This window comes from Dermacentor variabilis, chromosome 8, assembly GCF_050947875.1.
Source record: "Dermacentor variabilis isolate Ectoservices chromosome 8, ASM5094787v1, whole genome shotgun sequence".
NCBI classification, from domain to species: domain Eukaryota; kingdom Metazoa; phylum Arthropoda; class Arachnida; order Ixodida; family Ixodidae; genus Dermacentor; species Dermacentor variabilis.
Genome location: NC_134575.1, coordinates 107,632,580 through 107,657,779, shown reverse-complemented (window position 1 = coordinate 107,657,779; position 25,200 = coordinate 107,632,580). Strand labels below are relative to the sequence as shown.

Genomic DNA, 25,200 nt, shown 5'->3' with positions numbered 1-25,200 from the left:
ATGGTTTGTATTATGTATTTAGAGGATGCAGCCTGGCCTCGCCTGTCGCTCACATATAAGATGGTTGGTTGCGATGGCCCCACGGATGACCGTAGAACTATCCTTGCAGGCTCCAGCAGGTCTCTGTACCCTTGTTTGTGGACCATTGTACTAAGCACTTGTCTTAAAGAGACATATCCATTTTAGGCCTGGCTCTGATCAATTTTTCCATTCAAATGCATTGTGGAACGTTGAAACGTTCCCGTTTAGGAACTACTAAACCGGTTCGAGCAAACTATTTTGTATTTCAATGGAATCAAAATCTGGTGACTGATAATACACTGAAACCTTCTTTCACTGATTCATTGAGTTAATTGATTCCAACTTATTTCATTCTAAGCTGACCACCGTGGGTCCAAACAGGAGAGGGCAAATGTATACATATGAGCAGCCACCATTACAAAAGATGCCAGCAAATACATAACTAGAACATGTCACTAGTTAAGAAAAAAGTGCAATACCTCAGTAATAATAATAATAATAATAATAATAATAATAATAATAATAATAATAATAACTGAAGAGAGCATATTGAATGGAGAATCTTGGCACCTGTAGCTGTGGCACACAAGTTATGTCTTATCCAACATGAAAATAGCTTCATTATATTGGGATGTTTGTTTAAGCATGTGTTTGTCACATGCTCGTATGGGTACTGTCCTGGACTGCATTGCCCATCATCAGTTATCTGCTCTATAAGTTACATGAGCAGCCCAGCTCCACTTGTTCCTTTTAACTTAAAATTGGATACTTGTATTTCCTAATCCATTCTGGTATCTCTCTCCCTGATCATTCTGCCTGTCCTTATCCCCACTATTACTTGTGGGGTCCTTAGTACGTTCTCAAGTAGTATAAAAAAAAATGCATGTTGCTTTGTTTTTATTCCAACAGCCTTTGAAAGATATTGCACTGTTCTGTTCTTGCTGAAGTTTTGCAACAGGATTGCATTTCTTGACCTACATCATTCAGTAAAATACTCGGCATCATTGTTTTACTTTGTTCGTCTGGACTTTTAGTTTCTAACATTTGGCAAGACCATTCGGTATCTCTGTAGCAGCTGAGTCCTCCGGTGGCAAGGGAGGTGGTGGAGAGATATAATTTATTAGACAGGAAGCGAGGTCGGCCTGAGTTAGCATGCTATGACCTGCTACTCTGCACGGGGCAAAAAGGAAAGGGGACAAAAGAAGAGGTCTGAAGGATGATGATGACAGGAAGAAGGGATGCATATATACACTAACGGTATTTTCTATAAAGTCTTGTCTAGTCCAGTCATCTTCAAGTAATCCAGAGCAGCCCTAGTAGCTATTGATGCTACTGTACGGTCACGCATTGCAGACGAAATAGTATTTTTATACAATGTTTGCCTACAATGCCTGCTAGCGTAGAAGCCAGCGTCTTCTGCTGTGATGCATAGAGAGGGCAGTTGCGAAACAGATGTAGGAGAGTCTCGGGCGCTTAGCAGCATTCAGCTCGGGCTGTCCGCACGGCCGATAAAATGTGCATGGCGTGGAGTGAAGATGGCTCCCAGCTGAATCCAATGAAGCATGCTTGCTTGGCATTGCTTGACTTTAGCCGGGAGGGGAAAAGCCCTGTTAGTGTCTATTTCACTCAGGTGCCTGTACCGATGTTCTGGTTGAGCCCAGTAATGTGCTGTGCAATCTTGCATGAGTGCAGTCAACAAAGAGTTTACATCGCTTTGCGAGTATGGGATATTTACGTCGACAGCTTCGGAGATAGCAATTCTTGCCTCTGCACCAGCTAGCTTATTGTAGGCCAACCCACAGTGACCAAGTACCCGTTGGAAGGTAATCGAGTGTCTGTTCCTCCGAGCAAGATCAACTACCTGTAGGACGTCTGATGCTAGCATGTAATGGAGTTGTACATATGACTACAATTAAACCCGATTGTGATGAGCCCGGCTACAGCACTTATGCTGTGCATATTGAACAGGCAAAGCTTACTTAGCGATATCCTTGCAAAATAAATTTCATAAAACAACCTTGACATTGCATATATCAAACGCCGAGCACCTACAACCTGCACCGTTAAGCCACCTACAGTGGCTTTATTTTACAGTGAAGTTGTTAAGGGGACTTCCATATCTGTTTTCATGCAGCAGTATACTTGCTATCAAATGTGAACACGACCTGTGTCAGAACCCCGAGATTTTGCTTTTAAATGTAATTGCGAATGGCTATATAAAGCAAAGCTTACCTTATGTATGCCTTACTTGAACAGACAACTTCTTTGTACAGTTTTCTTAGTAGGTGACCCATAGTTTTTGTTTCTCATGTTGAGTTCTACTGGCTTCATCTTGGAGCTTAGCTAGAAGTTTGTATCGCCATGGTTGTGAAATCTGATGGCTTCAGCACTTCCGTATGACGAATGCCCTGGCCATATGGGAGCCCTGAAGCAGCCATATGGCCAGGGCAATGGTGAGAACGTGCAGGCAGCATTGGTGATGAATCATCACTAAGCACAGCCCCCTAGTACTTTCAACAAAGGGTGTTGGCACTCGCTTGTAGAGCTTAGCTATCTTTGATGCACCATGCTCAGATTTTCACACACGTGGGAAGGTTTTTCTTGCGTGCTTTCTGTTCTGAGCATGTTCTAGCACGTAACCAGGTAAGGTGTGGTACAACACACAACCCGATACAAAAGTATAAATTATGTTTGCGTTGCTGACACGCACCGCTGCAAGAATCAGTTTGCCATGGGTTATTTTAGCATTGTCGCTTGCTATTGTTCATAAATGTTTGTTATAGATGGGTTTGGATATATTGAATTGCCTAACGTGTCGAACTGGATTTAGCGGACGGACCACTTCATTATAACTGGGTTTGACTGAGTGTTTTCTTTTTCTACACAAACTAGGTAAGCAAAGAAGTAAACAAAAAGACAACTTGCCTCAGGAAACCTGTCGCAAGTTGTCCTTTTGTCCGCTTTCATCTCCCCTTTCCTTAATACTTCCATTAAACATGAAAATTGCCCCGAATGCTTTCCCTGGCCTCACTGTCCGTTGACTCCATGTGGTTGTGACTGAAAAAAAAAATGTAGCCCTCTGGCTTCGCCTTTTCTTATAGCACATTGCCTATTGAGGTTCTTGGGTTTGACTGCCTTGCCTTGATGCCACAAGGTAGCATACAGGGTCTATTGACCAGCTTCCTCCCCCTCTGTTCACATTCTGTGTGATGTCTACTGTTGACATGATGTTCTAAATCCGCCACCATGGCCATGAGTGGTGTAGTGATGTGAAGCTGTTGATAGTACTATTGACAGTTTAGTTAGCGAAGTAGCAAAAACCATTACCGAAGTAGTTACCGAAGTAGCACAAAAACTATCGGTGGTATAGCATCAGTAGTTCCTTATCAATAATGTTGAATTCTGCAATGTGCCACACATAAACATGCAACATAAACTTCGCAACATTTTCCCATTCCCAATTGCATAAACTCAGTTAATTACTGATTATCAGTCAAAAAAATTTCTGGTAATATGACTAGCCAAAAATTGCATATGAACTATCGTAAGACTACTGATAATGCTACTATTGATAGTGTCCCACCAAAATATTGTAATATGGATAGTAATACTATCAATTGTTTCTTTTTACAGTATTTTGATAGTTTCGCATCGCTAGAGTGGCTGCTCTGGCTATTACTCCCAGGGCTAAATCCAGCACACCTACGCAGATACTCTTAAGAAAGTGTGTGGGAAGATGGGTGCCTGCAGTACCTCAATGGTAGAGTATGCATGCCTCTTGGAAATCGTTGGAATAAAAGTGCAGGTTGGTGTAAATGCTCAGACAAGTCGGTGAATAGTAGTTTCCCGCCATTGCTGAGGCACCTGGTAATGGCTGCAACTCATGGGTGCCACCTAGGAATGTCGGTTTGAAAGACATCGGTGAGCTGAGAGGACTGCCAAAACAAGCACACCTTATTCATGCTTTCAGAACGGCCAGGACAGGGCTCGTAGCTGCTATAAGAACCTTGCGTGGGGGCAGGATGCGTTGTTTAGAGTGGGCTCGCAGGCGTGCCCCGCTGTTTCAACAAGGGTGTGCTATGAGCGTTCGTAGCTACGGCCTCTCACGTGTTATTTTTGTCCCAACCCTGTACGGAAGGAGGCATTGCTGACGTTTCTCCGCCACTTCCCCTCTCCACTGCGGTCAAGCACGCTTTTGGTTGTCAGTTCTGGCTAGCACCGCAGTTGTGCATGTTTGCTTCACCGAGGAGTGGAGGATGTTTCTTTGCTCATTCACATGTTTTATTTTGTCACGCGGTCATGCGAACCTCTTGCTGTGTGTGCATGCGTGTGTGCGCATGTAAGTGGTTGGGTGGGTGGGTGGCCGGTGTGGTGGGCCGGAAAAGACTGGAAATGGCACTATGCAAATAATCTGTATGGGGAGGAAAAAAAAAATAGATCAGACACACAAGAACATGCAATAAAGACGAACACATACATTCACTGGCAGCTCTTTACAGTCAGAGGGATGAGCAGTATAAGACAGCGCAAAGCTGCATATTCAAAGCGTGAAAGTATATTGCAAGCAATTATTGTCGTGCTTGGGTGCGAGAATTGCGAAGCTTTGTTTACATGTTTGAGGGAGTGTACAGCTGGTTCTGTTGGCTATGTATTGCTACATTTTCTTTTTGCCAGCTTATAGGAATTCTTGAAGAAGATTTGAGTTGGGCTAGATGGTTAGATGGCATGTGTGGAATACCTCATAGGTTAGTTCTACCGTGCGATGAAGCTTGGTAAAACACAGTGGCGATGCCTTAATATTCCCGCACCAACGCTTTGCATTGTCTTGGGTTTTAAGTCTTCTTGAGGCTGGTTATTTTTTAAAGATGAATGACTATGTTAGGTTCTAAAGTAAGTGAAGGCTCCACCTATAAGCTTTCAGTCACCTTTCTTTTTCTTTTATTACATAAAAACTGTTTTCCATGATTTTGGCAAGTGTTCGTTTATTCTTTCTTTAGTATAAGAACTAGTCAAAGTAAGCTAAACTATAGTAAAATCCGTGGTGTCGAGCTCATCTCAAGCATTTGATGCAGAATTCTCTAAAAGAGGTGTGGCCTTGATCTTCTTTATGAATATTTGTCCTTTTCCTGCCAAGCAAGTGCAAACAAAACATTGAAGAAGCACACGAGCAGTCTTAACTGATTTATTGCTTTTCTTTAGCATGCCTCAAAGCTTGGGGGGTGCCTCTGCTTGAATCAATAGTAGCGAGCACTTGCCTCCCGCCCTCTTTACACAGTTTGAAGAGCACTTGTCAGGCCTGTGACAGCATCCTCAAAGGGGGCTTCGGAAACTGCACGCACGCCCCACTCATCTGCCACAGATAGTGATGGCCGCAGGGCAAACAGGGGAGCAGCTAGCTCTTGCCACTCGGCAGTGCAACATAGAAACCTTTGCCTTTCCATTTGCCCCATGGAAGAACGGAGGCTTCCGTGCGAGACGCTTGGGTTGCGTCGAAGCTCTTCCTGCCAAGTTGGTGTCAGCAGCTCAGTCATGCGAGCACTGAAATGCTGCTGAACGTTTCTCCATTCTTCGTGGAAAAGAAATACTGTGCACACACACTTAGAGCTGCATGGTTTCAAGTTACCTGTAAACAGTGTGCAATCCCGGGCAGTGAGACTGCTGGCTATGATGTAGAAGATGTTGGCTTGTCGATTTCTTAACATTGAAGGTATCAGCCATATAAGCTATTTTGAATTTCGAGCAAGGCCTGAATAACGTAGCATTCTTATACCAATTCATTTCCCTCCTGCACTTTCTCAGTGCTCTGAGCGGCACTGGTTGGCCAGTCGTGAGTTATGGATGGTCAACAAAGGAATAGAATGGGCTGAAAAGATTGACTACATTATATTTACCCTGGTGCATAGTGTCCTTTCATGAGTGTAGTTTCTTTCTTGTCATCTGTCGTGTAGTCATTTGTCATCTAGTGAAGTGGATTAAAAACACTTGCTGGATACAGTAATGCATCTTATGGGCTTTGGTGAAAGGGCTCATCAGGCCCCATCGAAAATTCCAGTTATACATGGATGGATGGATGTTATATGAGCGTCCCCTTTGGAAGGGGGTGGTGGGTCGCACCACCAAGCTCTTGCTATTATATTGCCTAATGTGCTACCTATGCCAAAAAAAAGAAAAAGAAGCACGATGAATTCCCATAACCAAAGTTTCTTAACCCGTATTGTGAAGTTTGTTTTTGTACGCCTCCGTTTTTTGTCGTTTCCCTACTTCCACCAATCTTCCAATCGTGTCTTACTAATCTCTTTTGCAGTCATGTTTACTCTCCCCCTGCTCTCGCTGAACCCAAGAGCTTCAAGGAGGCCAGAGATGCTTAAATCGACTGCTGGGCAGATATCTTAACATTCTAACAAAATGTGCTCCATCATTTCCCTAGTTTTACTGCAGCAAGCACATGCTTCTTCTTCCTTCATATATCTCGTTTGATAGATGCGTGTTCTAAGGCATCCTGATCTCGCTTTGAAAAGTAATGAGCTTCCCTTTGAGTTATAGATTGTTTCTTTCCTGATTTTGTTTTTCCTCTTAAGTAATTGTTCATGGCAAGTTCCTTTTCAATTGCTGCCACCCGTGAGAGTATCTCAGCCTCTCTGACTTTCCGCTTGTTCTTTGTTGCCGTGTTGCTCACCATACAGGTCCGCATACCTGCTGGTAAGCTTCCTAGTTCTTTTCCTCCACTGTGAATCAATGTTCTTCCTGTACAAATATTTGAAAACTCTTCCAGCCCATTTACTTTCTTCCATATTCCTCAGTCACTCTTGATAATCAATTTTATTGTGAGCTTCCCTCACTTCAAAGCTTGTGCAGCCCATATCACCCTGCACAGCTTCACTTGTAGTCTACCCATGAGTGCCCAATACAGTGGAACATGCAAGGTGTCCTCTTCAGCATTTACTGCAAGAATTCTTCAAGTTAGCTTAATATGTTATAGGAGATGGGAGAAATCAAAATGTGACTTGGCCATGCTGTCAGGAGGCTAGCTTCACTGTTAATATGGACAGTCGTGATGTCTGCCTCAACTAGCATTCACAAGTTACGTTCCTTCCCTGCTTTCTTCCATACTGGAGTCCAGGGACTGCATCACGTTCATGCATGAGACCCCCCCACCTTTTTCATTATTTTGATTTTTGCAGTTCCCCTGACTGTCTTGTGCATTCTGCATTGAATGATTTACTCAAGTCACGTGCCATAATAGGCAACATTACAGGCAGTGTGTCTGGCATTAATGCGTGTGACCTTGATTGGTTGAAAGCAGGGCTCCCTTGAGACGAAGGGTGCACAGGCTTTTTTTCTTCTTCTTTGAAGGGTGTACAGGCTTTCGTTTGAACTGCTTTCATGCAATGGAGCAGTTTGGTAATTAGCAGACATGGTCATCAGCACATGATCTACGCACTGCCCCTGTCTGTTTGCAGTGCCCATTCTTGGTGAGGGGCCCTTTTACAAGGTTTTATATTCCAAATTTACTATGCCACAGCAGCACGTTGTGCTCTCTGAGGTGGGCTTCAGCCAGTCCTACATGACGCATCATTTGGGTTTCCAGGGTGGAGTTTGCATGTCTTGCATGATTGCCGGGTGGAGGCATGTCTGGCTTCCGGTTGAAACAGAGTGATGTCGTGGCAATATTGCAGCTGCGCATGCATGATGTATGGGTAGGCTTGCCACACGTTAGGCGTATAGTGTAGGAATTTCACTCATCGGTTCCACTTTGTGAAGTTTTGCTTTCATGGTATCTGAACTCGGCACGTTCATTTCGTTTTGTCTGCATACAGTTTTGTGAGGTCCCGATTGCGCTTTTCTGTTCTTTAAAAGTTGGCTCTTATTGCTCTCGTTCTTTAGTTATTTATGTTTATACTATTTATCCACTGTTCGCATTCTCTCTACAATAGAAAATGCCATTAGAATTGTGATTCTAGCTTTTGCAGTATCAAAGAAAACACTTGATGTAGACTCCCATACAGAATTGTTGTTTTATCCTTTGTAGTTCCAGCAAAAATTTTTAATGTAGATTCACACACAGATGTGCTCCAGCTATTGCTTTCATAGCAGATTTATTCAGTTAATGCAAGCATTGTTGAAGTGTTCGGTCTTTGGCTAGATAATTTGGTGCTATTTTTCTCACTCTGAACTAAGAGAGTTGGGCCAGAAAGCAATTTGTGTCTTCTGTTGGCTTTTGTGGAAATCACTGGGTTTATATAATTTAAAAATTACACCAGTCATCTTTCTTTGCATATGTTATAGAACTTAAGGATACACAGCTGTGACTGCTGTTCTTGATACAATATTATACTTCTCGTAGTCTGCCAGTTCATGTTTTGGCTCAGTGCAAGGTTGCTCTTTATTTTAATGCCCTGTGTGAAGGTTTCTCCATGAAATATCTCCAACAGAATAATTGAAAATACAGCTATAATTATCTTTGTGGCTGAGTTACATGTTGCTGTAAGCTACAAGGGATATTTACACGCTATTTCGTTACCTGACTCTGGGTGGTAGACATTAGAACAGATAGTAGTGAAAATACCTACCACGTCAATTGTTCTGCATCCTTGGACCTCCATACCTAGTTATGTAGCTTAAGGCAAAGCTTTTTTTGCCTCCTCCCTGGGGCTTCATTTCATTTTCATTTCAGTTGTTTGATACAACAAAGTCTTGGATACAAGGGCGAAAGGCATATGTGCTCTCCCTGCCGGGGCCCTAGCACCCGTACATACGTACTCGGAGCATGCAGCAACGGAAACAAGAACATCATACACTATTGCTACATACAGAACACATTTTTATGCAAAGTGAACAATTGGAATGAGCTGCACAGTTTTCCAATCATAGAGGAAAATTCATACAAATAACGACACCTCAAGAACACAAAGATTTCTGTATACACACCCTGTTAAGCATTACGACAGGATAGGAGGTAAGCTTTAGCATTCCTTCTCTTAAAGAATTCAAGGATGCACATTTCTGAATAATTTCTATGGCCTGTGTATGTCTGTTGAGAAGACTGGGAATTAAGTATGATAGCTGCTTTGGCATGCGCCGTTTCCTTGCCTAGTCGACAACTTCTTCTGCTTGGTACGTGCCTCTTGGAATGTGCTGCTGGTTATATGCCAGAATAGACAACTGCCCATTCTTGGATAATCCTCCAGAACGGATGTGTGCCACTGTGAAACAATAGACCTTAGAAGCGTTAAACGTGTATAGATATTTGTCGTACTTCTCTGTGCATGCACTTTCTTTTTATCAACATTCTACCCGTGACAAGCATCATACTTGGCCTTTGTCCTCATGAAACCGGGAGCTAGTAGAGAGTTATAGAATACGGGCCCCCAAACGTTTGCATCGTGCGCGCTATTTCACTGATTTAGCGGGAGCCCCAAAAGCTGCCTCAAAGAGCTTTGCGTCAACAAACACGGCGGCAGCCATCGAAATGGCGGCTCTAACCTAGCACGAAACTGGACTCGACTTGTGGTAACATGTGAAGTTCGTAAGCTAGGAGAAGTGACTGAGCGCATCGCTTTCTCTCAATTAACATGTGATGAAGATTGATTCATTAGACACCGTTGATTCTGAATTCGATTGCATGGCTCATAGACCTAACATGGCTTATCTTGGCTGGTAAGGCACGTAAAGTTGGTTATTCAAAACTAAGCACAACAGATTGCTTGCTGCTATTGGAATAACCTCTAAATTGTAATTAAATGTGAAAACACAAAAGACAAAATTACTCTTCTCATAATAAAATTGCATATTTTAATTATTTATTATAGTTTTTTTTTTTTTGATGCTGTAGTGGCGCTACAAGTGCAAGACGCTTTCCGAAAACGCAAAGCGCTATCCTAAACTCTTCACTCCTGCATGCTCCAACGCTAACACCCGCAAAGCTCTTTGGGGCCCTAACCTATTGGGGCCCCTATTATAAAGCTCTAATAAACTACAGATGACAAGGCCATGTGTGTGTATTCCTCTGTCGCTGCTACCTTGCTAACTCAAACAAGCTACGTGTCGTTTAGATTCCAGCTCTGCATTGCCTCTGCATTGTTTTTTTATCAGTATATTGGAATTTATCTGCAAACCTTGCAAATAAGCTTTTCTCTGTCATGGGTGTCATCGAAAGTGCCCATCCTTGGTGTACCTTTGACCATGTGACCAATTCGTCACTGACCTGTGACATCTTTTGTGCTGCCAGTGTTCATAGCACTCATGTTTCAAATTTGTCTTGCAAGTGTGCTCTTTGGTATTGGAGCAATGGCAGAGAGCACTCAGGTGAATGTCTGGTTCTGGTGACCAGCTGACAACCGTGTGGTGTAGTGACATTTGTTATTCAATTTGCTGAGGTGGTGTGTTACAATTTTATGATCTACCAGTTTTGACAGATGGAAAACAAGGAGTACACCTTTTTCTTGCCTTCCATTTGTTTGCCCAAGTTGTGCAGTTGAGCATTCCTACCAAATTGCTTTTCTGTCAATTTGCAAAAGGCTGCTGTTGCATTTGTTGCTATTGGTTGACCCACACGTACCTTCCAATACCTGCTTGCAAGGAGACAATTGACGATCTTGTATACCACTACCCTCGGTTAGCTGTGGAGATGGTTGCTGATTTTTGCCTTATTGCATCCTAGCAATGAACCATTGGCCAAGAAAACAGCATGTGAGCATTAATATTGCCGCTTACCTACCCACGAGGCTTTTAAATACCATTTCTTCGTAGTTGACTTTTACTGTCAGGCACAGTTCTGTGTGCTCGTACATGCCAACTGAGTCTTCCCTTTCGCTCTCTTTTGCATACCCTCATTTCCCTTTTCCATTGTGGGCAGCTAACCAGAAGCTGTTCTCTTTCAGCTTCCTTCCTCCCGCCTCTTTCCTTTTAAGGCAAAAGCCTTAAGTGGCTTGTTGTAATGGCTCATACCCAAAAAAAGCGGCGTGTAATCGAGTGGTTAAAAAAAATATCATTATCAAGTCGAGTGGTTTAAGAAAAGTTAACGAGTGGTACGAAAAATATCGTCAGCAATGGCTCATGCCTGAAAAAAAAAAAAAAATCTGGAATGACTCATACCCCCATAGGCAAGCAATGAATGAATGAAGGAAAACTTTATTTAGTGAGTTAAAAGTGCAATGGCTGAATATGAATGAAGGAAAGAAAGGAAGGAAACATCAACATCAAGAATGGCCCCGTAAGCATGCAAACATGCAATGGCTGAATATGAAAGAAGAAACGAAATAAAGAATGAAAGAAAGAACAAAAAAACCTATAGATAGTGCATTAGTTGCTTGCATGTGTCTTTGAGGAAATCTACCTGCAGCGCAATATGTTTACTTCACACTGCAGCTTATGTCTTGCAAGAAGGCTGACCCCTCCGATTGGCTAACTTAATGCATTACGTGTGCAGCATTCTTTCGCCTTCACGCATTAGTGTAACATGCTGCCGATTCTTTTTCTTGTTTATTTTCTATGTCTGTGCCGAGAATTCACATCAGAGGAGGTATGAACGAGGAGCAATGTCTGAAAATGTGCTTTTTCATTTTCTCCATCTGTGCAGAGCCGTTGGTAAAACCTGTCTTCTCATCAGCTATACCACCAATGCCTTCCCTGGCGAGTACATACCCACAGTGTGAGTATTGATTCGTTTTCGATAAAGCCTTCTCGGATATGATCACCATGCGATGCAGAAGCTGCTTGCGCGAACATGTTGGATTAGTTGAATTGCTGCACTGTGTTCCCATAAACCGATTTCATCGCATGCAGAATGAATGCACAGAGGCCCTGTTGGCACTTTGATGACCGTAGTCCTTGCTACTTTTCCACTTGTGTTCGAGGTAATGTTTGAAGGAAATGCCAATAAGAATGCCATTGTGGATTTTTCCAAGTGATTCTTAGGGGGAAGCTGGGAGATGTGTGCCATTCAACGTGACTCTTATTGCACTATTTATTCTCATCTCCCCACCTGGTGATCCTGAGGGCTAAGTCGGTTTGTCATGGTACAAGCACATTCACGCTTTTTTGCCATTGTTGGTTTACAGCCTGCTAAAGACTGCTACCACCGGCACACTTCACGGCAGCAATGGCATCGTGAAAGTGGTAGTGAAATCAGTCTCTTGGGTTGCTTATCTATCAGCATTAAAGATTGGCTGGGGGATTATCTTTGAATCGGTATTGCAGTATGTATTACACTGTCAGGTGTGGATTGTTTTTGTCACAGGGGAGGGTGTTGTTTTGTGGAATTCATCTTCCATGCCTGACCCTGTATGGGCTGGTATACATCACGTACTGTGCCACATTCCCAGCTAGCTTCGAAATGCGGGGGAACCCAAAATGTAGAGGAATACCATGGCTCCTAGGGATGACCTTCAAAACTGGGCAGCGTCCATGTCGGGCTGCAGTTTGTGTTCTCGGATTGGCATTATATCTGCTAACTGCCAAGTGCCCAGATCACCTGTTAAGGTGCTATTTAAAGGCTGTTTATAAGAATGGTAGACAATTACCAGCACTGCAGAAGGTGACCTATATTGGGTTGCACTAATGCTTCCCACCAACCTATCCTTTCTTTTTTTGCATAGCCTTCCCTGTGTAAAAAAATTTAAAGCAAGGCTTTTAGATTGTTTTTAAGCTGAAAGTGAGGGGTATCGTAGGTGACATGGGGTGTGTTATGTCCATGCCTTTTGCTGTACCATGCAGAAATGGCTCATGCAAAACATTACCAGTCTGAGCTGTATGTCACCTCCCAGATATTGGAGGAGGCTCAATCTCAGTGGCCAAAGTTGAGCGACGTAAATGCAGGAATGACTACACTGGAAAAATTGACAAGAGCCATCTGCCTGAGAGCACGTCCCCAGTGTAGTCATATGAATTTCTCCTTGACAGGTTCGACAACTACTCGGCCAATGTCATGGTCGATGGCAAGCCCATCAACCTTGGTCTGTGGGATACTGCTGGTCAGGAGGACTACGACCGGCTTCGGCCACTCTCCTACCCACAGACGGTAAGTGGCGCCTGTTGACGTCATCTCTTTTGTTTATGCTTGCTGCTTTGGTGTCCTTCTAACAGCTCTCCAAGGTTGACAAAAGCTCGCTTTAGAACACTTGTAGAACTTAAATCGTGGCCATATTGTTTTGTACAAGAGAAGACAGGGTCAAGACTGTTACATATAAGGATGGAAAACTGGGTGAGTTGGAACAGGTTTGGGGTTTGCGGTGCAAAGAGATGGAGACAAGCAGAAGGGAGGGCATGCACGCTGTCTTGCAACTGAAAGTTTGTCGGAAACTGAAGATGAATAAATATAAAAGATAGAAAATAAATTAGAGAAAAGCGGGGTGACGTATTCAGCTGTTACAAGCGATTTATTATCTCGAAAACAAGTTTCTGATTATCTAAAGTGTTAGATGGCTCGCTAACACGCAACTGTTTGTCCGTGCCAATCTGGAAATATTCGCCGATTTTGTGGGTGCGCTGGCCCATGTACCCCGTGAATATGGTGATGTTGGTGAAATCTGGTGAGCAGCCGCATGACTGACGATGACTTGATAGATGACAGCTGAGTGTGCCTTCAAGCGAGTTAAAATGTTCCCTCAGGCACCCATTAACACAACGTCCAGCTTGGCCTACCTATGATATGCCACAAGATGGAGAGCCCTGGTAAACCACACCTTCACAGCAGTATATAAAGTGGTTGTAGTAGGTAACAGAATGTGCAGATAGAACACAAGGTCATAGTCACATGTTCTAAACATGATGTTGCCCTGCGTCCCTCACTTGAATGCCATTTGAATGCAGGGGCTATGCTATACAAAGATTCTTTTATTTATTTATTATATCTTCAGCGCTCATAAAAAGCATGAATACAAATATAAATGTGTGAAAAAACATATGCAGATAAATGGCAACCGTTCCGCTGAACACTACAGAAACTGAAAAATACATACGTGTGCAGTAGACAGCTAACTCAAAACTAAAGCAAGGAAACAGTGGCACATATGTGGAAAGATGTACCAAAATATACTTGTAGGTGCTTCACAGAATAGACCAGCATTAGTAATGAAACTATTTTGTCGGGCATGCAATTGCAGTGATTGTAAGTTTGTGGGAAAAGGGAGAGGCGGTATGCAATAATGTTGAATGAGGGAATGCTGACCTTGTGATTGATGATGGCCCACTCATGCAGAAATTCAAGTTATTGGTGCTATCCAGTGCAAAAATAGCATGCGATTATATAATTAGATTTCTGTCATCCTTTCTTTCTTCACTTCTGTTGATTTCTTCTTACTTGCCACTGCAAGTGGTTAATATTGGTGATAACTTAGTAACAGTGGTCTGTTATGCCAGTTCATCAGGCTGCAACAGTGAGTAGCAGCATAGCAAATGATCAGGTGAGATGGAATGAATGCAAAAATGGCACGATGTTCTGCTGCCGCATGACCATCTCCGTCATGACAGTACGACGCATGCATCCCTGAAAACTGCATCAAAACGGTTTCATAGAAAAGCTGTTGTAGTAAACTAGTATTTAGGGTGCTCATTCCAATATATTTCCTATGGTTTCAGGACCTTTATTTAAAGAAATACTGACAGCACATTTTTTCATCCTTTATTAGATAGGCATCGACACAGTAATTATGGTATCAGGACTTATTTCTGCAAATGTGCATCAAATAATTGTTACCTTTTAGTGCGATCACTTTAAGCCGAGCTCCAGGAGCAGCGTGACTTTGGATGGGAAAAGTGCGACTCGACACATTATCGAAATTTGTTGTGGTAGTCTTAGGGTACTAGACACCAGCACCAGATGCGGAAAGCTGTGTTCATTCAGCACTCAACGGTACAAGAGAGAAGAGTTGTCTCCCAGCATTTTCATGAAAAGTGCTCAATTTGAAGGGCCGATTTGACAGCTTGTGGTGGCCTGCAACCGCCACACCGGGCTGACTGGCCAGCTCGTAGGTTGTTTGTGATACCACGTGAACAGCAACTCGCTTTTGGTGATGTGATGAGTCTCGTTTCTCATCACTAAAGCCGTGCTGTGCTTGATGCACATTCCAAACAGACCGTTGAACAGGTGCCGTGCTTTAAAATTTTTGTGTTGCTCTCGAGAAATTGAGGCTTTGTACCATAGTTATGATGTCAACGGCTACCTAAAGATGCAAGAAATGAACACAATATTTCTGTGTCAGTTATCCTTGAATGAAAAAAAAAAATAATGAAAAAAATGTTGAAAATTTCATGTCAATACCCCTTCAATGGAGCAAGGTATTTCATTGGATTTTGTTGACTAACCTTTATGTGTAGAGGAGAGAGAGAGAGAGAGAAGCAAGAATTCTGATAGGCCACATGTACTGGACAATGCGCAGCGTGTTGTGGTCAGGCACTTGAGTTTGTTGCCTTTGGCTACTGCAAAAGTTCTCATGCGGCTGAGCCAATGAGGAGTGAGGCTGTGCTCCCAGATGCTCTGTGCCGTTAGCAGTAAGTCACCCAGTTAGCTCAAAGCACACTGTAAAGCATGGCATTGTTCAGCACGTTCAGCAGTGGCAAAGCTAGCTGTTGCTCTTGCTGCTTGGCGTTGCTGGTCGCTTTTGCAGAACTGTTGGAGTAAGCTGATAATTATCAGTATTCACGCTGAAGTCCAAGTGAATGCGCCAACATGAGCTGCAGCAGCTTGATGTCAGGACTACATTCTTCTGTTAAACGCCCACTCACTGCACATATTTCCAAGGACACATATTCCAATCAGGCTCTGCCATTGGGGCCACACATTTGGCTCAAAATGAACATAAATGTCTTTTCCATCTATGTTGGTGTGTGATTGCAAATGTGACAAATATCTTAGTGTAGAAGTAGATGAATTGTTTGGTTTCTAAAGGGACAGACAACTGCTCAGAACATGAATTGAGATAACCCCACTGATGGAATGATTCCCTATTGTAGTGGCTAAAATGAGCCATGTTTTTCTTATTAAATGTGGATTTATATTTTTAATTCATCACTAAAGTCACGAAAGATGACCTTTGGTGCCCCATGCAGCAAGAACATGAAGCTGCATAAGAGGTCCACCACTTCACCTTAGTGTATGCGGTTCCTGGTCTTTTTATTAGTATTAAAATGCAGTAAACTTTTTATTATAATATTTCCTGACTTGCAATGTGCAGATAAGCCTTCGTTTGTAGTGAGCTGAGAAGTGGCGCTGCCTTCGTTTTCGATGAGTTGGCTTGGCACGTCTATCGACAGAACGATGACGACAGGGGCCAGCCAGCCATGACAAAGGCGTGTACTTGGGGGAAAAATGCAGAACAAATGTAAGAAATGTCTGTACAGCAATGTGAAGTTATTGCACCAGCTTTTTATATTCAAAAGTGGTTGAAAAGGCCGAAATGTAGGTGATTAACCACAGTTACACTCTCATGAAAGCAGAACGATGGGTGGCTTCCACAATTTGCCAGGCGGGCTATCGACATCGCTCTCACTTCCCAGCGTTGCTGGAAAAGGGACTCTTACTTTGTTAGAGGCTGCTCAGATAAAAAAATTCTGCTTTTTAAATATCCACGCACTTTTGGGAGTAACTGCTGCAGATGCAAACACTGCCGAGGGTGAGCTTTGCATTGCACCATAAAAAAACTGGGTCTTCAAAAATCTGTTATTAGTCCTTTTAAGTGGAAGAATTTGCTTGAAGGCATTTATAACAATGAAGACTGACATTATTTTCTTATTCATTGCGAAGCCTCAGTGGCCTGACGTTCTAGTGCCCAGCACTAGGTTGCGGGTTCAATCGCTGGCCATGTTGTCCGCATTCCAGTGGGGTTAGAATATAAAAACTTACTTAACATGCATTCGTGGGTGCATGTTAAAGAAACTCAAGTGGTCAAAATTAACCCAGAGCTCTCTGTTACAACACTGCTCTGCTACTAAGGCCCAATCAGTCAGTAATTTCATTGTGTCATTTGAACCATATGTAAAGAAAGAATGCAAATTGAAAACTTGTTTGGGTCATGAAAACTTGACTCTTTTGTTGGAGAGCAGATTTCGATTGGGGGTCCCCTGTTGGGGTCGACGCACCTTTGTCTGTGGTTTCTTTCGAGGGATTCTGCTGCGACAGTAATGAAAGTGAACTGTGATGTTTGAGTCAGCCACCACTGTTCTTGTTTTCCTCTGCAGGATGTCTTTCTCATCTGCTTCTCCTTGGTGAACCCAGCATCCTTTGAAAACGTCAGGGCGAAGGTGGGTGCATATTCTCTAAAAAAAAGGAAATGTGCTGAAGACCTCCTTCGTTGAGTTCAAACTGTGGTAGAGGTTGCTTTTGGTGTGGTAGAGTATAGCTTTTCTTTTATGCAGTGACATTTTATTTAATGTGTGCAGAATTGTTTGCAGCAGTGTGTACGACATGTGGAACAGCATTTGTACAGTTCACATCATCTGCCTTTGTGGTAATGTTTTACGAAGAACTACTTATTCTGTACTGCGGCACATGTTCAAAGCATTTGGAGTTTGATCAGCGCTCGTAGGATTGCCCAAAATTGTCCTTGAAGATTGTGCTAATTCATTGGTTTTTAAATCTTCATTTAGTGGTAATGTGAAACTAACAGTTATGAGAGCATCATTCTCTCTATGTAGGTTCTTTGTCAAAACTTTTCCCGTCTGCTTAGAAAGGTCTTTCTTGCCTTGATGAGTGTGATGTTGACTATGTCTCTTGGTTCAGTGGTTGTGTGCTTTTTTTTTTGTTTGCGATTGGCTCAGTGGTTGTGCACCACACAGTTTTGCATTTCACTTCCGACACCAGGTGTTGCTGTATGTAACCAGTGCATATGCTGTGTTAATATTCGTGTTCACAATGCTTCAGGAAAGTCGAAGACACTCTGGTGTGAACCACACCACCGGTTACCCTTACCAGCTAGGGCGTTCTACTGCCGAGGTCGTGAGTTTGATTCCAAGCCACAGTCGCCACATTTCAATGGGGTCTAAATGCAAAAGCACTAGTGTATCATTCTTCGGGTGCACATTAAAGAACCCTATGGGGCCGAAATGAAACCAGTGCCCTTTATTACAGTGTCCCTAAGCCCACTGTGCCGTTTTGGAACGTTAACCCCACAATTAATTTTTTTAGCTTCTTGCCATTGGTGTAATCATGTTGAAGGTGAAGTGCAATTTTAGTTTGACACACAAAATTGAGCACACAGAACTGAGTGAAACAGTCGTTTGCTCTAGCTTGCAAATCCATCATCATAGCAGATTGACTCTGCTATGATTTCACTGATCGTGTATATTTTCTGTGCTCAAATAATGAGCACAGCAAAAATACATGCCGATCCCATTCATTGGGGGGAAATCGGTTCAAGTGACACTTTCATTTGCGTTTTGTTCTTGTTTAACAACCATTTGCAAGAGTAGAGTGCACAAACAAGTTTGACACATTTTCACATAGAAATGCTTCACTCAACATAGACTCTTGACGCTTGAACAAAACTGGGGCCCCACGCATTATCATAAAGGAATGACATGACAATGGGATGACTATGACAGAATGATGACTATGGAATGGCCGCATGGCACGACGACTCTGTGGTGACAATGACGTGATGATGGTGGAAAGACAACAATAGGATGACTTCGTTCCTTTGTTAGTATGCCATGGTTGTTATTATCCTTGCCATACATTAGTATTTATACCATTGTCGTAATACCATCTTGGTCATTCCAGCTTTGTCATCCCATTGTCGTCACGCAATCATGATTCCATCGACATTTGCGTTGGCTGGCTGCCTTCCCATACTAATACAGTCAATGACCGATATGTCCGGTTATTCGAACACGCCTGATAATTCAGACCCCTTCACCACACCACCACGTACCCCATAGAGTCAATCTATGAGAACATCTGAAATTTCGGATGCAAAAAACCTTTGCCATCTGATTTTCCAGACCTTTTGCCATGACCGCAGGTACGAAGTGGCCTTTGTCAAAGAGACTGTAGCCCCCTACCGACGCTGCCACGTGGTGTCCCGCTAAGGTCGGCGCTCTCGGCCAGTGCCTTGGTGCTGGCTGTGAAATATGATGGAAATAAAGTTGGGCGGTCTGTGCTCTATGTACTAGCAGGGCACGTGCATTGACATTGTAGAAGTCTGCTACGCTGGTCTTCTTGTCCTGGCGCTCTGCTGCGACTACTCGGTTCCTGATGCTACCATTGTTACCGTTTTGATTATTTCGCCGCCTCACACCGGCACTCTCACATGCAGATCCGCTGGCAGTCGTAGCCACCACAGCAGCAATGCTAGGTCTAGCTACTTCGACGTTCGCTACTAAGCTTGCTGTTCGGTGCCGTGTTTTTCATTGAAACAATTCGCTACTATTAGCAATAATGCTGACTCCGCCTTCGTAATCTTCGCCAATGACTTCGAAGCTTGGTAAGCATGGCATGTTGTGTAATTAACGGTTCCCAAAAGTCAGTTCTGCGGTGTTATGCAGTGAAGCAAATGCGAGGTACAGCGGTGAAGCACACCAAGAGTGGGAAGGGCAGTTGTCACGAGACACAGTATGCATTCCTTAATTATACCTGCGTGTGCCTGCCGTCTCCTATCACAGTACGAGCACCTGTATTCCTGATAATTGTACTGGCAGGCCTTCAGAGCTATTTCAGACGTGCCTGTGGCAATTTGAGCTTTTGGGGGCAATAAAAAGCATTCATATTTTCAGACATTCTCGTGTCACTGGGGTCTACGAATAAGCACATAGCTTTTACAATGTGATGCTGGGCACAGAAGGAATAATGACAGGACCAAACAGGGACTTTGCATATTTTCAAGGACCATTTTGAAACATACTCGAAGACACAAAAAAAAGCGGCATTTAATACCAGTGCCAATGTACTTTATTCAAGTGCTAGGAGGAGAGCGCTATGGCTGAGTGAATAAGTGGATTGATATTCTAAGCAATGCACTCGTAACAGACCCACAGTAGTGCCTAAACATCATTTCCTGCCTAAAAACTTGATGCTGGAGGACACTATATCATCATTTCATCATGTTTAATTAATAGAGAATTGGCCATCACCAGTAACAGTTAGGAGACATTGTGTATAGTGCTATGCACATAGCCAGCCACAGATCCACACTGTCTTATGCACTGATGGTGTGCTGCCACTTTTAGTTTGATCTGGCAACAAAGTTATTGCTAGTCCGTGAAGACCCTTGGAAGGCCTTTCACGGTGAAAATAGAACTGCTCTGAAACTGTGTGCAGTGGTACCCCGAGGTGAGCCACCACTGCCCCAATACGCCCATCATCCTGGTGGGCACCAAGCTGGACCTGCGGGAGGACAAGGATACTGTGGAGAAACTGCGCGACCGCAAGCTTGCCCCCATCACCTACCCGCAGGGACTGGCCATGGCCAAGGAGATCGGCGCTGTCAAGTACCTCGAGTGCTCTGCTCTCACCCAGAAGGGCCTGAAGAACGTCTTTGACGAGGCCATCCGTGCAGTGCTCTGCCCGCAGCCCAAGCCCAAGAAGCGGCGCCCTTGCTCACTGCTCTGAGTCTCCTCCCCCTCTTTCTCCCGCTCCTCCTCCTCAGATCCGCTCATCTAGCTGTCGCTTGTGCAGGTAGGGCATCGCCGTCTGCAAGCGTTCTCTCGAGCTAGACATGAGCTGGCTTTCTTTTTTGTTCTCCCCAGTTTGCCTGCATCGCGCCCTTCACATTTATTTTTTCTTTTTCTTCCCTGGGCGCTGGCTCGTGAGAGCCGTGTGCTGGTCATTTGAACGAAGTGCCGATGCACGTCTGTTGTGTGCAGCTGATGTAGCCTGCTGATGTCATGCTGCTCTTTTAGCTGAAGTTAACGATTATACTTGGTTTTTAACGGATAACATTTGCTTAGTTTATGGGCAAGAACACTTGGTGCTGGAGCTGAGCCATAGACTTGTCGTCTGTAGGCAGTGCAGACAGCTGGCATTTTGCAGTGTTGGGTTTAGTCTAGCAGTGAGTGCCAGTGGCCATGTCGACCTTCTTGTTTCCACAGATGAACAATTAGTGTTATAGGCTGTGGCCATAATCTACAGTGCCGACTGCCACAAATTACTGGTATAGCAGGCAACGTACTCATTTGGTTTCTAGCCACCAGCTGAGCTTCTTCACTGTGTAGGTCATTTGTACTCATCCTTCTCGGCAGCCTTTGAGAGAAATGTGGTTTGTTTCTACCTTCGTATGTACATGAGCTCCATGACAGTTTTGGTTGAAGGTCAATTTTGCACCTCGACAAATGCCATAAGCAGCTGGCCTGGCCCTTTGACAGTGCATCTTGGGTCATTACTGCCAGTTTATTTTAGTTGCTGTAGTAAGTGTAGTTGCTATTTCTGTGCGTACTAGCCCAGCTAGGACGCGGAAAGCCCCCCCTTAATGTTGTAAACTATTGTCTGCAAGGTACGTTAGCTTGAAGTGACTGATAGGTGGGCCAGCTAGCCTGTTCGATCTCCTCAGATTTGTTCAGTGTTTCTTGGTGGAAATGGTTCATAGGAGTTTATCATTTTCAGATTGCTCATAAAACTGCTGTCTGGCAGGTTTTACGTTGTTTTTGCTCTAAAGTCAGTTCACCTCAAGTTACATTTTTCCGTAACTTGTTACTTTGACATAATGTGACATGCGGTGACATAGCTGGTGGTGCCACTGCCAGAAGACCTATAATCTTTGTTATATGTCGGTCTGAAGGTGCTTGTTCATCAGTGAACACCACTGAACATGTCTAAGTTCCTTGCCTCAGGTAGAAGGCATGCTTAGTCTTTTCTTCTAAATTATTTTTCTCGGCAGGTTGTATGTACAGTTTCATACAAAGTTTGCCAGAGTACGACACTCTGCAATCATTCAGCCGGCATGCAAATAATGCACATTGCTTGAATTTTCTTCATTTGCATGGCTTTGCTGAGAAAGTGTATTGAGGCTTCTTTTAAGGTTCATCATAATTCACTTCAAGTGTTAGCCTTACGTCTATTCGTAGTTAAGTGTCGTATGTTCGCAAGTGCATGAATTGTTAGGTCTCATTTCATTCAGATAAATGTAATTGACTGTCGAGCACATTAGCAGCTAAGCCTAAATTCCATTTAGTTAATCACACTAATCATTGGTCATCGTAAGTGGGCAAACAAGGAGCCAGCGTTTTGACAAAGAGACTTGTTTTTGCCCTGACAAATGTCCCCTTGTCGAAATGTTGGCTCTAGTCGAGGTTTCTCTTGTTTGCCCTCTGTTGATTACTGTCTCAGTGTTCCTGTGAACAACTCTTTGGTTCGGACAACCATACGTGATTTTGACATTCAAACTATCCGGTTCTTAACGTTGAGAAAAAGAAAACGAATGATATAAATTACTGCCTAAATAAGCCTTATGTTTGCCATGCAGCAAATCTGCGATAACATATTGGTTTTGAAAAGTCGTTCAAAGACAGAAGGATGAAGTTTAGACAAATCCAGGTACTGCCTATCATTCTGTGCTGGCTTAGTAGATGCCATGCTGGCGGCATGTGCAGACAGTAGAGCCATATTTCCTCATTTTATCAGAGGTACGAAACGCTATGGGTTGTGCCCACTTGTCAATCACCGTTTGTGTATGAAAATGTGGGAATGAGTGAGTGGTACTGCCTGCAGACGACAGTTTAGACGGGTGAAAAAGCATTGCTGCACATCTCGAGGCCCTGACACTTTTGTGCCCGTTGCGACAGATGTTAAATGGCATTGCCACATTTGCACTCTCTATAATGCAGGAGTTGGTGAAACATATCGCCTGACGAGAAGTGCAGCACGCGCAAGGTGTCTGCAGTTTGGTGTAATTTTGGCTGCCTGCCATGGTTTAGGGTTAGCGCACTGTTAGGCCTAACTGGACAAGGAAGGGCACCACGTGTTCTGACCGACAAGTTGCCAAATGTGACACAGATGCCGTAAGTGCGTGGCAATATAGTGGTTTGGCTTGCAAACGAAGCTGGTTTGTAATGTAGGCTGGCATGCAGCAAATGGTGATGCTGTAGTTTCAGACAGGTTGCTGGCCTGCCTTCCTGCAGTGCCGAATTGTTTTTTGCAACGTGATGCCAAGGCTGTTTGTGACTATCGGAATGAACTTTTCTAACGAGTGTTGGTTGCATCACTGTAATAGCACCGTGCATTTTTTACACTTTCATCCTGTCACAAATGACTCTTACTCTAGCTTTCTCCCTTGGTCCCATTTTATTCCTCCTCCACCATTTCTCCAAGGAACATGCTCCTGCCTCATCTTACATGTATAGCGTGGTTTCTTTGTACAAAGAGAAGAAACACTTCGCATAAATAGGCTTAGGACAGTGAGAAGTGTTATATACTTTGCATCTTTGCTACTGCCTGATGAAATTTTGAGGCTTAATCTAGGATCAGCATCTCACTCAAAGATGTTTCACCCTATATTGAGTGCTGAAATAATTTTTTTTCTTGCTTTTATTTAACCAGCAATGTTGTGGTCAATCGTTTCCGGCTTTTTGAGTACACGATTGCTGTGCTTTCTGGCCACGTATGCATTCTTAATTTTCAGGATGTACCGAGGGTTGTGTGCCTCTGTTCCATGGAGGTGTCATCGGTCATTTAGGAATTTTTAGGGTTAGTTCAAAACTGATGTAATTAGCCTTTTGTTTGTCTTTAATGATATAAATTAAGTTGGCAGTTTTTTTCTGAGTGTATATAGAACATTGTGCGGCATTTCAGGGCACATTATTAAATTTTTTTCCGTTGTGTGTGCGTGTGGCACAACTTGCATAAAGTAGCCACAGTGTGCTGTGTGCTGCAAGGCCATCTTTTGTGGTGGGAGTTTAGAGATTTTATAAATGCTTTTTTTTAGATCTCCTAAGCTCTTCTCTTTGTCCCACCTCTTTGCAGAAGCACAAAATAACATGTTTGGCTATGGCTTTGTGCTGGTGACTTTTTTTGTAGCTGATCATTTCTGCTCTGCACCAGAGTTCACTTTTTTTTTTAATGCGCATAATGTAAGAATTGCTCGAAGTTTGCAGTGCATGCAAGGTGTCGCCATGTTCGTTCTTGGCGTCCAACAGCATTGTCAAGAAAAGACTAGATGAAATGCTGTACAAACCATGTGAAGAAAGGCCTGTCAAAATGTTGCGCTATTGTTCAGTTACTGTAACGAATTATATGGTTGTTTATCAAACATCGTCATGTGTTGTGTATTCATTTGGGGCTACTGTCATGATCATGTGGTACACAAGAGAAAGCTTTTTATTGGGACAAACTCCGATTTCCTCATTTGGATACATGTAAAATGCAGAAATGCTTTTATAAGGCAACTGATGAACCTTTCTGAATGAAATTTGTTGCAGTTGAGAGAGAAAGGTAAATCCTAGCAACCTTGGGCACAGAATTTTGATTTAGAACCTCGAAGTTTATTTACGATACATTACAAAAAATTGGCAAGCTAAAAAAATGCGAAGCACACAGTTTACAAAGTTGTAACTTTGCACCAAAAACAGGTGTGACAGTTTCGTAGACTGCATATGTTAGACAATCTGAAATGGATAAATATGATATATAAATTTATGGCTTATGTAAGACGGCGGTCAGAAACTATGCACAAGGCAGATTTTCGCCGAAGGCTGAGGCTATACTCAAAGCCAACGCGAACTATGTCGCCTCCGAGGGGACGGAGGAACAACACATCATATGGTTCCCGGCTCGCATGTCCCCCGACACCCCTGTACCCAACCTCAATGAGCAGGAACAAAGTTTTATCAACACTCCAGGCGTGTTTGTACACCCCCTAACCCCAAACTCTACAGGGCCCAAGCAGTAGACTGGAGGCAGTTACAAACCAAGACCTTCCCCAACCCCATCCATCTCGGAAGGACATATCCAGACATCTATTCAGACGATAACTGCAAACTATGCAGCAGGGCTCATGCATCTCTTAGATACATTCTCTGGGAGTGTGAGGTTATATGCAGAGAAAATGCAGCTTCCCCAGATGAAGCTGTGGCACGGTGGAAGGCCGCGATGTGCAGCTCAAACCTCCAAGATCCACTATCGGCCATCCAGCAAGCCCGTGAGGGGGCGAGGAGACAGGATCTCTGGACCTCCTCGGGGGCGGCCTAGGCGGAGGCCACGAATTTGCCGGATTTTCAATAAAGTTGCCACCACCACCGCCACCACCACCACATAAG

At 43.5% G+C, this 25,200-nt stretch overlaps 1 protein-coding gene across 1 annotated transcript in view; it reads left to right on the top strand.

Moving 5' to 3' along the window:
- Positions 1-24,198, top strand: part of Rac1 (ras-related protein Rac1) — a 34,253-nt gene extending 10,055 nt beyond the window's left edge. The window contains exons 2-5 of the mRNA XM_075702727.1: positions 11,600-11,671; positions 12,922-13,039; positions 17,197-17,259; positions 20,273-24,198. Of these exons, the coding sequence (XP_075558842.1) occupies positions 11,600-11,671; positions 12,922-13,039; positions 17,197-17,259; positions 20,273-20,563 (544 nt within the window). The 3' untranslated portion in view covers positions 20,564-24,198. The remainder of the gene's footprint in view (positions 1-11,599; positions 11,672-12,921; positions 13,040-17,196; positions 17,260-20,272) is intronic.
- Positions 24,199-25,200: the final 1,002 nt, after the last annotated feature.